General features: G+C 35.6%; 1 protein-coding gene and 1 pseudogene across 1 annotated transcript; both read right to left on the bottom strand.

The window, feature by feature from the left end:
• Positions 1 to 83: 83 nt before the first annotated feature.
• LOC126723311 (cysteine-rich receptor-like protein kinase 10) lies at positions 84 to 4,289 on the bottom strand (annotated as a pseudogene).
• A 4,646-nt stretch (positions 4,290 to 8,935) lies between these two features.
• LOC126723312 (uncharacterized) lies at positions 8,936 to 13,399 on the bottom strand. Its single transcript, XM_050426660.1, has 3 exons — positions 11,851 to 13,399; positions 10,153 to 10,414; positions 8,936 to 9,527 (listed from the first exon to the last, which is right to left on the bottom strand). The coding sequence occupies exons 1-3, from the start codon at positions 12,990 to 12,992 to the stop codon at positions 9,351 to 9,353; spliced, it is 1,581 nt and encodes a 526-aa protein (XP_050282617.1). The 5' UTR covers positions 12,993 to 13,399; the 3' UTR covers positions 8,936 to 9,350.
• Positions 13,400 to 14,428: the final 1,029 nt, after the last annotated feature.

Raw genomic sequence — 14,428 nt, 5'->3', positions numbered from 1 at the left:
AGTCCCGTGATTTTATGGGTCTAAGTATGAGACTAAGCATATATGATTGAATATTAGCATTCACTGTCTTATGACTTTCTCCATTATAGCTCAAACCATATCTAAAAATTCCCCTATATGACAACGAACAACAATAAGGTTTCCACAGAATGTTTTAATCAAATTAATTTTACATGTTACCAATTTAATTCCTCTTTGCTGTACTAAATCAGTAAATCCTTTCCTTGTCTATTGTTTAGGATACAACTCACACGATGTTTCAGTGAACCAAAAGGTACGATGTCCCATCTCTATCCTTGGATTTTTCAGACTCAGAAGCCCCTGAAGTAGATGCTAGCAAAGTAATGTCTCGCTCTATGTCACTATATATAAGAAATGCAGGTCGTGCAGGTGTTGGGAGGCTTGAGCAGTCGCTACTGAGCATTTGGACTACTGATGCCATGGTGGGTCGGTATGCTACATTTTCTTGAACGCATAATAACCCAATATGAATGCATCTCATTATTTCACTCCTTGAACTGTCCCCAAGTGTCTGGTCTATCAGATTTGAAGCTGTCCCTTCTCTCCAATTAGTCCATGCCTGCAAGCAGTACATGAATTCATATATTGAAACTCTACACACCTCAGAAAAAGAGCATCCTCATAAAGAGTAATGTAGCTTCATGAAATATGACAGGGACACTTACATAGCTTAGAAGGAGCTCTACATCATCAGTATTGCAAAGCCAACTCTTCTTCTTACCACTCACAATCTCTAGAACTAAGATACCAAAACTAAAGACATCTGACTTCACTGAGTAATGCCCATGTGATATATATTCTGGAACCATATATCCACTGTTCCAAAATCATTAATCAGAAAAGGGTTCAACTTGTTGCACACACTTTATTTTATACAATTTTACACGTGTGCAAATAAACAACTGAAATCGTGACATGGGTATTATAAACACTGCTCATCAGAAAAATCTAATTAAGAATTTAGTATGTCTATATAAGACATTCAATGCTTAACAACTTTATATTTCTTTATTATGACTTGGATTACCAGCCACTTGAAAATCAGTAATAAGTTAGAATCATTAGGGAGAGCTTGGTACTTACTATGTCCCCACACATCTACATGTCTTGTCTTGACTCTGACCGCATCAAATAGCCTTGCCAGGCCAAAGTCTGAAATTTTAGGATTCATCTCTTCATCTAACAAGATATTACTTGGTTTGAGATCTCAATGTATAATCTTAAGGCGAGAATCTTCATGAAGGTAAAGAATTCCCCGAGCAATGCCATAAATGATATTATAACGCCTTTCCCAATTCATCTGGGCACGCTTGATGGGATCTACATATTCATATGATCAATTCCAAGTTGTGGTATTACTAGGAGTTACTGCATAGGAATATTAATACTTTTGCAATATATTAAAGTCATACCATATATAAATTGATCCAGGCTTCCATTGCCAACTAACTCATAAATAAGGATTCTTTCCCTTCCTTCGGAGCAAAAACCTTGAAGGCTAACTAGACACTTATGTTGGAGCTTAGCCACCAACAGGATCTCATTCTCGAATTGCTCTTCAGTATGCTCAGTCTTGTGAAATAGTCTCTTCACAGCGAATTCTTGTCCATTTGGAAGTCTAGCCTGAAAATTTATACGAGCAAATAAAGATAAGCTCTTCATGCTAAATATAACAACAATTTTGAAAAAAAATATGGGTGGTAAATGGACATAGGATGTCCATCAGAAACAGTATATAATGTTTTTGTGCTATTTAAATTTTAAACATCAGGGGAAAATTCATTGCATGAGAAATTCAAGTTCCCCATACACATAATTTTTCCAAGGCAATGCTTGTATCACCTTGTATACTGAACCAAATCTGCCCTCTCCAAGCTTATTGGCATTAGAAAAGTTATTTGTTGCTGCTTTTATTGTGCTGAAGTTGAATTTCAATGCTTCCAGCCTTTTCATAACATCATCATCTTGATAAAAGTGTCAAGTGAAAATGAATTAGAGCGACATTATGACAGATCCTTTGTTATAGATTTCAAAATATGCATCACAAAAATTATCTTAGAATCTCTACCTGTATATATTATATAAATTTACGGGTGTGGTTTGCACAAAAACCTATTTTAAACTATACCCATTCTAAATTCCTAAAAGGTTATTTTGAAACTGCATTTCATCAGGGAACTAAGTTTTTGTTCCAGACAAGAAATGGAATAAACAATACGTTTCAATCACGTGTTTCCCCGCATACCCACACCACATTACTTTAAGATATATTACTTCTCTTGATCAAAGGGAAAAATTATTTTATAAACACAATTCCTTGAATTATTTTTGCAAACCTAACCATTAGAAGAATTTAACTAAATTTCTATTTTTCTTTTTTCTTTTGTTCCAAAAAAAAAAAAAAAAAACTCTTAAAGTAATGCTCAATTTTGTTGGATTCTAGGAGTTACTCATTTTGGAAATCTATGGTCCATGATATCTCATAAAGTTGACATTCAACTGTTATTAAGATCTACAAGCAAACAGCATACTGACTTACTATCAACATTTATGGTCTAAAGCCATTCTTTCTTCTAAGTTGCACCATGTCAACTCCTAATTTTGTCAGCTTTAACTAGTAAATAGTGGAGCATATATAACTTACTATCAACATTTTGCTTTGACTTCTTCTTCTGCAGAATTGCCCAAGCAAGCGTGATTATTGTCATTAAGCCGACAATTGGAACAACAACGAAAACAATAAGGCAGGATGTGCTACTGTTCTCTGCAAGCCATAAGTGGGTTCAAATTAAAAATTGTTTGAATGTACAAATTCTCAATTGGTCTGCAATATAATTAAGTTCAAACACAAAGGTTTTGTTCCAATTTTTTTAATTTTAAGCATACAAACATGTGACCTTTCGTGAGGATGGAAGTATGGAACCTTTAGACTAATAGTAGACCTCTAGTGTTTGTTGTTAATTCGAAACTTGGGGGTGAGGGGATTTGAACCCTAGACATTTCCATTAAAAACACCAAAAGATGACCATCGAACTAAAACAGGAAAGAAAATCAATCTTAATTTAAAATTAAAAACTCAAATTGGAAAGAAAAAAATTTGATATTGGCTTCTTAATTCTAGGCAGTGACTTTTGTCATAAATTGATATTCTCCTTGGATAATATTTTTGTTAGAATGCAGAAAGCGTTCACAAAAATTTTCTATTACAATCTTACATGTCTACTTATGAAAGCCAGATAAATATGGACACACCTCTTCTTGTTTTTGTGGGAGAAGAATTATCTGAGGTTGGAGGGATCACTGGTGTTGTGGGAGAAGAAGGGACAGAAGTTGAATGATAAAACTGAAACACCTCGAACCAAGCAATACAGCTAGGTTTAAGAACTCTTCCCCCTTCCTTCCCACCAGAACAGCTTGAAATATCTGCTACTGCGCCTTCTAAGCAACTTCTGCAATCCATCTGGGATAAATCTGGGGTGCACTGCACAAGTCCATACACGTTTGTGTTTCTTGAGCTACTGAAGCTTTTGTCCCCAGCTGCAAAGTACTTTATACTAGAGGAACCCAATGCCTGTGTGACAAGGCTCTCCATCAAATTATATAGTGTTTGATTGAACTGATCCAAATCCGTTGATGAAATGTTATTGGGATTAGACACACACTTAGAAGGCAAAACCTGCATGGTGCCAAAAATGTTTCTGTTTGAGTACCGTAGAATACAGTCACACACCCCCCCCCCCCCCCCCCCCCCCATATATGATTGCTTCTTTTTGGTCAGGACACTGCTTTGTGATATCTGGGCTCGAGGTGTTCGCACAATTGTAACATGTATCCGTATCAAGGTCTCCTCTACACAGTGCAAGTGCATAAATTTTGTTGGGATCTTGGCCAGCAGAAGTGTTGCAAAAGCCACCATTGGCCATGACATTAGAAGGGAGAGAAGAGAGTAAAAGATTGAGATTATTGGCATAGGTGCTGTTATTAGATAATGTGCCTGTGTTGGAACATGATTGTGTTTGTGCAACTGCAAGGGGAAGACAGAGACTGAGGCTTATGAGAAAAGCAAGAGCAATCGTGATTAAACTTGAATTACACATTGAGAAGGGTACAAACTTGTATGCTCTGTATTACAAAATCTAGACAGATAAAAAATGAAGTGGGGAGGGATGCTTTGATCAAAGAGAGTTATTGGAGATGGGAAATTGTTGGAATAGATTGTTATACATATCCTGGGTCTATCTCTACAACCCTCTCCCTTTCTCAGTTCACAACTGCACATTCGTCATGGAAGTCAGCAAGAAAGTCATTGGTCCTAGATTTTTATTTTATTTACTATTATCCGTTAGCATTTCTCTTATTATTATTATTATTATTTCAGTACTCAAAGTCAGGGGTCAACTGCTAGCTAGTTGCCAAGAAAGTAAGTGTATTATGGAGAATTTTCTAACAGTATTACGGACAATCCAAGGCTTGAATAATAGACCAAAATATTTGATGGCTGTAAAAGCTGTTTAATTTACATTTTACTATGGTTGGGATAACTCCATCAATATTTAATCCAAAATGTGTTTCGAATCAAAAAAAGAAAATATATACATATATAAAATGTGTTTTAGTCCTTTATCATTTAAATAAAAATAGCAAGCAACAACAATGAACATTATCAAGGGAAATCGATCCAGGGCATGAATAATAGATCACAACATGAGCTGGTTTTAAAAAAGGCATCAGGCCTTTACGGTGAAACCTATAACATGGTAGCTTTCATTTTAATAGATCCCTGCTAAATCACAAAATAATTTAGGCCATTTACACTACCCAAAAGACAATTAATCATGCAATAAAAAGCCTAAGCGAAGATTCAATAGACTTTTAGGCAAGTGACAACCAATGAAATACTACAACCAAGCTAATTACTGTATCAGTACAATTATGAAAAATTATGAAATTAGTACCTGTAAGCTCTTATCCAAGGCACTAGCATTTGTAGGCAGATGTATCCCAAATTCTTGCACAGTAGTTGTAGTAGCAACATCACCATTAAGACAACAACCGAGTGAGAAAAACCATTTATAAGTGAAGGGGTTGATCGCTGCAAACATTGAGCATTTGAAATACTTTCCCAAGGCGGTTAAGGTTAAGGTTGAGTACCATTCGCCTGTTAAGTCTTGCTCGCTTACAACTATCTGTTTCATGGATCATTGCTATGTCTTTATGCTTTTTACTCCTATGGCTTCCACCTCCAACCTCCAAATTTCTTTATGTTGCACGGACACGGACACGGACACGGACACGACACGGACACGGACACAGGGATACGCCAATTTTTTAAAAATAAGGACACGACACGGCGGGGACACGGCGGTTAAATAATTAATTAAATTTTATATTTAGGCATATTTTTAAATATTTTTAGACATAAAATACGTTTATGTCTAGAATTTAAATTAGGCAAATGACTGAGCTGATTTTTCACTTTCAATATTCATTTTAGTAAAATCACCTATAATATTTAACTTTAATAAATAAATAAATAAAACTATAGCAGGACATACAAAAACAAAAATCACTAAATTTCTAATGGATTTTACTAATATGTATCCTAAGGGCACAAAATACTAAACCAATTTTGAAAAAAGTTTATCAGAAATTAAAAAAATTTTGACAACCTTTTTAATTCTTAATAAAATTTTTTCAAAAATAGATTTGTTAACAGGACCCATTTATAATAAACATTATAATTTGAGGCAAAACAAAAGGCTGAAGGGCTGAGTAAAGAAACACAGTAACGGGACAGTGAGAGTGGGATTAAAAAAAAAAAACGCGTTATAAGTAACCCACTAACCCATTCAGTCATTCACCCAAACCAAATGGCCGAATATCTGAAAAAAAAGAAAAAACAGAGAGAAGCTTAAAGAGGTAGGACCTGACGCCGAGAGAGAGAGAGATCGGAAGGGACAAACACGGCGTCGACGTCGATGGAGCTCGCCGATCGGCCCGATCTAGCTCCGGCGAGGAACAGAGGGCAGCGGCAGCAGCGGGCAGAGCAGAGGGTGGATGGGTTGAGAAGTGAGAACTTGAGATGTGGGTTTCGGGACTTCTCAGGCTTGTTGTTTCACAAAATCAATGGTATTGGTAAGTCAAAATCTGTGATTTCCTTTTTTTTTTCACCGCTGGCGTGTCGGAGCCGTGTCGGCGCCGTGTCGGAGAAGCGAAAAAAAAAAAAAAAAAGAGACACTCGCCGGACACCGGAATCTGGCGAGTCGTACCCGTTCCGGTGTCCGACACGTGTCCGACACCGACACGACGCCAAAAATGGCGTGTCCGTGCAACCTATTCTTTGATGACACTATGTTTGCGGAATACATCTTGGCCATCCTTTTCTTGTACATGATCATACGCCTTCTTTGGCGCGCAAGCCTTGCAGCCTCCATTTCCCCCAATAAATTCCTCTACTCAAAACTGTTAAGGAACCTCGTGGTTTTTGAAAAGGAATTTGAAATTCATTCTAAATACTTCCTTTGTTTTGTTTTATATCAATATTGTTTCTGTGGGTTAACAACAACTATTGAATTATAAATAGTTTTCAAAGATGGCTAAACTAAATAAACAAACTATTGAAGAAAAGAAACATGAAATTAACAACGAATGTGAAATGAGATGTAAGATTATAGTGGCATAACAACGAAAATAGTATTTTGGGATTCAAAAAATAAATTAATAAACGAACTATTTAAGAGGAACATAAAATTAAGAAAGTAAACATACCTCTCTCTCTCTGAAATGAATTGTGAGAAATTACAGTCGCATAAGTTTTGATGCACAAGGAGACGGAGATATATAAAAGAATAGATTTTTACAACATGCAAAGCAAGCAAACATTAAATGAAACTAACTCTTCAATTTCATAAATCAGATGGCATTTACCTGGTGTTAACTGCATTGCATAATTGGTTGGAAGTGGCTGCATTGAAGCCCAAAATACTAAAAGCTGAAATCTTTTAAGCTCCTGCATTTATGTCTTCAAATAATCACCGAGTCGGAGTGAAAAACCGTTGTTTTTTTTAGAATTTGAAGAGTGTTGTTTGTACAGATAATCACTGAGTTGGAATGGGAACCGTTGTTTTCTTAGAAGTTGAAGAATTTTTTGTATAGAGAAACAGACAGAGGTTGGAAGTGACTGAAATTCTTGGCTGCGTTTCATCTACAGGTGGGAAGGAAGAAGAGGGTTTGTGTGTAAATAGTTAGGCTTTCATCTACTGAACTGTAGTCTGTGGGGTGGGTCAGCCTTGGCGTTTGAGGTACACGTTGGTGGGGGGTTCAAAGTTGGTGGGGGTCAAAGATTGTAGCCTTTCAGCTCCATGTTGGTGAGGAGTTCATATTTGGGTCAATATTTATGGGTTTGGGCTTTTTATCTACACTTTGAGAACGTAGTTTTTTTTTTTAGAAGATACAATTGTTTGGTCGTTGTGAACCTCAGTTACAGTGAAAAAATATAATGGAAAAAAGGTTAAAAATACTAAACGGAAGCTTAGAGTACCACGTAGCACTGTAGCAGGACTTCATGCAATCTTGCATGAGGTCTCTGTTTTTATATTGTTATATTGATTGATGGATCTATGAGCCTGGAATCCTAAGCCTAAATATATCTAGATAATTACCCAATATGTGTAAGTAAGCCTATAAGTTCCGTTATTAACTTGACCCATCCCATGAGTACAATTTTTTTTTTTTGATATCCAAGCAATAATATACAAAAACTTAACTATTTTAGACTTTTTGTAAAACTTTTTATAAAACGTAGTATGAACTCAATAGCACTTTTTAGAATAGTGGGTCTATAAGCTTGAAATCCTAATCCTAAATATATCTGGACACATATGACTTTACATTTACCCAGTATGTGTAATCAAGCTTATAGGTAAATCTTAGACTTTGATCCAATTATGTAAAGTAAAATTCTGCACGCAATTTTATTTTACAAATCCTGTTATTAACTTGACCCATCCCGTGAGTACAATTTTTTTATATTATTTTGATATCCAAATAAAAATAATGCTAGAGAGACATTTTTTTACAAAAAGTTCTACAAACTACTAATATGGTAAGTAACTATTGATAAAATATTTGCATATCTTCATTGTTAGGATCCACCTCTTTCTACACCTATGGTCGAAAATGTATTACATCTATTTTTATGCATACCACAAAAATGTTTTTGTCTAAAAATACATGATTGAATACAACATTCCTCTTACACAAATATTGTTACACAAATGTCATAACAATATTGCATTTACTCATTGAGTAAGATTCACACCTCTCAATACCTATGGTCGAAGATGTTCCATTATGTCTACTTTCATTCATACCACAAAAACGCCAGTGTCTAATTTTGCATGCATTCACACAGCCCCATCACATTTACAACATCTACCAATAATTGTTCTTTGGTTTACATTATTTTGCTCTTTAAAATAGCAATAAAAACGTCCCCAACTACTAATTATAGTATATGCTTTTGAGTCTTTCACGCACCACCTATTCTTCAATGGCATGAAATCAGTACGCAGCTTCCACCAAATGCTCTGGATTCTCGATAACATTATTTTGCTTTGGTAGGTTCAGTTTCCATATGGACACGAGAAGCTACTCTTGCCACATTCTTAGTAACTGTGAGAAGCATGAAGTTTGAACTTGGCAGAGGCACCTATATGACGCATCATTTCAAAGTTTTAATGACCAACATCAATGTACCACTATGAATCATACATCAAGGATACGAAAAATCATTAACACATTGGCTAGAATAAGGTTACCTAGCCACCAACATGAACAACAATTTAACTACAAAAAAATAAAATATTCTATTATAATTTTTTTTTTTGGGTTAATTATTTTTTTTTTCAGTGACTAGACAATTTGTTACCTCGATTAAATACCAGCAAACTCACATCAATAGTGGCTGGTTTGAGGTTTTACCTAGGCACCAGCACTTTATATTACATCTACCTGATCTTTACAAAAATGTACTTAAGATGGAACAGCAAAAATGAAAAATATGGATGCCATCACCATCCACCCTCTCTATCTCCTCTCTATGTATACACAATCTTCAAGCTGTATAGATGACCGTTGCACACTCTTCAGTAATCTTCCCTACTACTCAGCTTTCAAGAGGCTCTACAAATCAAATCGTCCCCTCAAGGCAAGGGGCCAAGGAGACCGCATAAAAACACAAAGCTACTTGTTGAAGAAAACAAACATAAGCCACTGTCCTGATGCTGCCGTCTTGCACATTAAAAGAGCCAGAGTGGCAGTTGGGAGTGTCACACAATTGGAATTGGAACATTGTTGTTACTATTATGGTGCATTTGTTTTTGGACAGCCTTAACTGCCGCTACTCTAGCTGCATTAGCTGCCCTATTGGCTGCTGCAACTGCCCTGTTGACCCTTTCATCCACCTTGGCTACATCATAGGCTTTGTCTGCTGCTCGCCGAGCTTCCTGATTGTAAATAGAATCACAGAACTAATCAGAAAAAAGACTATTACTAGTTATTTAAATTGCTAATTAACTTTCTGCAGTTTGTTATTTTGTTTCCCCAACTGCAGTGCTGCAAAAATGCCCTTTTCACGTTTCATTTTTAGTTATAAAACAGTAATATTACACCAGTAACATGTTTTTACTATACTAAATAACATAAAAACAATCTTTGAAAGAATAAAATGTTAAAAAAGCATGAGGATAAGTAGAGAATTGTAAAGTATCTTGCTTCAAGTGAACAAATTCAGGCAGAGAAAATTTCTTTAAATCATCTTGAACAAAAGAGTCGGACCCAATAACTAAGGGCTAATAATGTGCATGGAAAACAGGACATGTATGACTGGTGATTCATATCAACAGTAAATGGAAAATGAACCATAATCACAAGGATCATAGCCAACACAACATGATTCTTTTCCTGCCATAAGATAAACAGCCAGGGGTACAAGAAGATAGGATCATCCATGGTACGATTGCAAAACCACGACATAAATAGACATCAAATTATAACCATCAGCAGCTAAGATATTTACATCAAACACTTGCACTGGAGCTTTACATTATTAAGGTAGGAAGTAAGGAATACCTGCACTGCATTGAGTACTTTTGAATGATAAACAGCAACAGGAGATACAGGATGGGTGGTGTTCTGTGTGCTTGGAATGTCAAGAATTCCATTTTGCCAGTGACCAGCTTGTGTTTCACCATTTCTGAATGTGTACATTCCAAGCCCTTGCCTTCTACCCTCATGCCAGGCTCCTTCATATCGATGTCCATTTGCAAAAGAATAGAGCCCAAACCCATGCATCTTGTCCGCAAAATATTCTCCAGCATATGTGTCCCCATTTCTTAATAAAAGCAAGAAAAAAAAAATTTGATGAGTTGGGACAGAGTATAAGATGATTCTTTTTTAGTGCTGCAAATTCATATGCACAGATACAAAATCAACTATGAAATTCACTAATTGATACTCATTAGATAAGTTGGCGTGTGTGCGTGGGTGTGCTCTCTCGTGATATTATTTTTATAATAAAAAAAAAAGAAAAATCACATTAACAAACTACTAAACTTTGGGAACACATACTTAAGGTATAAATAAAAGAGTCTACTAGACATTGGAGGAGAGAAAGGTAAAGTAATCAAGGTAAACATTTATTCAGCAAATAAACACTGGATCAGGTATAAAGTGATATTTATTTAGCAAACTCAAATAGTAGAAATAGGCCTTTCTAGAATTTCCTTGTGTTTGAGAAAAACTGGTCTTGCTTTAACTCCAATATGTAGCCAAATATTGTTCATTAATAAGAAATAGTGTGCTATCCATTTTTCCAACAGCCACGAGTTAACAAAAACCGAATATTTGATAGCAAATGAGGAATAATAAATGTAAGTTCTGAAACTAGTATTAGCTCATTTCATCTATTTGGGAATGCAAACTATATTTCAAAAAATGTAAAGTGACAAATCAACCATAATTGCATTCTTCTAACCTCACTTAAGAAACATAATAAATAAACACATGATAAAATAAACAAATGGGAATTCATTCATATAATAATATTGATACCATTGGCTCATTGTTGTAATAATAACTAATCATTATGTTGCTCTGATAAGCATAGCATTATTACAGAGTTACTTGTGCAAGTGCAACGTTTAGAATTCAAAACCAATAATGACTTCTGAGTTCTGATTTTATGTTACCACAAAAAATCAAATCAGTCATCTGAAGAAGTGATAGTGCAGATGCCATTGTCTTGAAAAGCATAGTGTGAACAATAATTACCTATACTCAAACCTTAAATGGACAAGATACACTATTGTGAAAATAGATTAGTGTCTTAAAAAGCATAGTTTTGGACTTTGGATGATAGATATTCGATTTGATAATAGACAAATCCAACTCAATTTCATATTGTCTCTAGTCTAGACGGGCCAAGAACCTTGTAGTTCAATCAGCATTTCTTAGTGTTTCCAACGGAGAAGTCTAGGGTATGCCCCTTCCCCCATTGTTGTAACTATACACAATTTTCTCTAATCTAGAAAGACCTGACTGTAATCATGATCCACAAATTCATCAACCCCTAAAAAGTAAGAACTCCAAACAAATTGCCACAAGATAGTGCTAAAAGATCAAAACATATGCTCTATTATTGAAGCTAGTTCTAACAAATACAACAAAAATCAAAGCACTCAATAACCTACAAAACCTTCACAAACTCCATGCTTTAACCATTGATTACAAAAAAAACAAAAAAAACAATAATTCAATAAATCCATTTACCTGAAATGGTAATGCCCAAGACCATGCTTGACACCCCACTTGAACTCCCCAACATACCGACTCCCGTCCTCACAAGTATGCACTCCACACCCATGACTCTGCCCATTAGCCCATTCTCCAGCATAAACATCCCCTGTATAAAACCGATACACCCCAAACCCCTGTCGAAGCCCCTGGCGATACTGTCCCCGATACCGGCTCCCTCTAGCCCAAGTCTCAACTCCATATCCATCATACTTCCCATCCACCCAATCCCCCTCATACCTCCCACTCATATAATAGTAATACACCCCACTCCCTGAACACTTTCCCTTATACAACTCACCCTCATACACGTCCCCGTTGCTAAAAACCTGAACCCAACAACCCGAACTCGCTCTCTTCTCGGGTTTTGGCCGAGACCCAATTGACCAAAACACCGGCAGAGGAGGTCTAGATATGGAAGAAGGTTGGGAGAGCTTAATTGGGAAAGAACGAGCAAGGAAGAGCCGAATAGAAGGGAGGCGTGGGAGAGCGAGGTTGAGAGAGAACAAAAGCGCGGCCGAGAAAGCGAAAGCGGAGAGAAAGTCAAGGAGGAAAGAGTGGCTCGGATGAGAAACCAAGAAGTAGAAACATGGAAGAGAAAGCAAGAGAATGAGGCGGAGATGCACACGCAACCGCCGAAAGTGCTTGACTTTCCTCAGGGTGCGAAAAACGAAGGTCTTTACGGCGAGAGAGAGAGAGAAAAAAGATGGGTTTTGCGAGTTGGCGAATTGCGGAGATGGGTTCGAGTGGAATTGGTAAATGGTTGGAGATTTGGAGAGAGAGGACGAGTGGGTCACAAGGGTCGCTCGCTTGTACGGCGTGGAAGACGAGGAAGAAGATGGAGATGGAGACGGAGGGGCAAGAGGGTCATTTTGCTTTTGATGATGATGATGCTGATGTTGTATTTGCTGTTGTTGTTGTTGTTGTAATTGTTGTTGTAAGAACAATTGTTGTTGAGACAGAGATTGGTGAAGAAAAGAGGGTTGGGGTTGTTTGGGATGGTGAAGAAGATGAGTGGGAGTAGGAGGAGGGAAGAGAAGAGGAGGGGATGGGTTGAAATCGGAAGAGATGCCACTGCTTTCTTTTCCGATCTGAACTTCCGATTTCTTTTGATGCATTACATATATGAATGATTGATTGAATGAAACAATAATACATCAACAACATCAACAACAAAAAGATACCTTAAAACTCACCACCAAAGAATTTTTTTTTTTTTTTTTTTTTTGCTTCCTCTTTGTTTCTTTTGTGTTGATTTGGTTTGGTTTGATTTGAATTTAAATGGGTTTTTGTGGGATTGGGATTGGGATTGGTTTTTTTATTTTTTTTTTTGATGGAGGGGAAATGTTTGTTGGTGGTGTTGTTGGTTGAGAATGGTGTGGATTTGTTTGTGTGGGGAGAGGGAGAGAAGGAGCGGTGTATGCGAGGAATTTATGGTTTTGGAAAGGGAGGAGGGATTTTGAAAGCAGAAAGAGGGTAATAGTGATACCCCAAATGGGCTATGAATCTATGACCGACCTCAATCATCTGCCCTTAAAGGCTTAAAAACTCCCAACTCCTCCAATTGGGAAGGATGTAGTTTTTCACATTTTTCACCTTAACCACTCACATTGCCACTTTTTTGTGGATAATATTTTCCAAGTTTTTAGGGTTTTTTTTTTTTTTTTTTTTTTTAATAATTTTTATATCCTCTCTCTTTTGTGGGTTTGCTATAAAAATATATTTTTGAAAATTCTAGTCTAATTTTTATTTTTAGATGATAGAAAAATTCTAGTCAAGTTTTGACAATAAATCCGTTGTACAAATTTTTTTTTTTAATTTTTTTTTTTTTTTTTTTTGTGTGTGTGGCTAAATTGGATATTTAGTCTCAACATTTAATTTTGTTGTTTCAACATCGTCCTTATACTTTAAAATATTTAAAAAATGTCATCATTGTTATCTAATTGATGAAAAAATACTTGCATAACAAACAAAATTTATGAATTTGAGGGTCATTTTGGTGAGGTGGAGTTTATGATATGACATTAATTCTTTTTGTTATGTCTAAATTTTCTATCTATGTAATGATTTTAAGGATATTTTAAAAAATATAAAAGTATAAGGGTTGAAATGAAACATAGTGAAGTGTAATCACGATTTTGAAAGAAAAGTTAAAAGGTTGAATACTAACCAAAAATGTTTTAGAAATTAAACCAATATTTCATTTAATAGTTACACTTAAAAAAATAACAAGTAGTATTGTTTTACTTGTCAACTAAGAAATAGAGGTTTGATTGTGAAGTTGTTATTTGACATAAGTGTTGGTTCTTTTTTTCTTGCTGTTTGTTGACAATAATTTTAATAATGAGAAATATTAATTACATTACCATTAAACTAAGGTATGTATATTTACAATAACTTATTAAAATTTAGAGTTAAGAGAGTTTGGAAGAGCATTTTAAATATTATCTAACATAATTCTATTAGCAAAGAAATTATACTTTATGCTAAGAGTTTTGTAATTCAACTAACATTATTTAGTGTTTCTAATAAAAACATACATCCTTTTCAAAAA

Source organism: Quercus robur, chromosome 4 (assembly GCF_932294415.1).
Source record: "Quercus robur chromosome 4, dhQueRobu3.1, whole genome shotgun sequence".
NCBI classification, from domain to species: domain Eukaryota; kingdom Viridiplantae; phylum Streptophyta; class Magnoliopsida; order Fagales; family Fagaceae; genus Quercus; species Quercus robur.
Note: the sequence above shows the minus strand (reverse complement) of the source record. Positions and strands in the feature narration are given on the sequence as shown.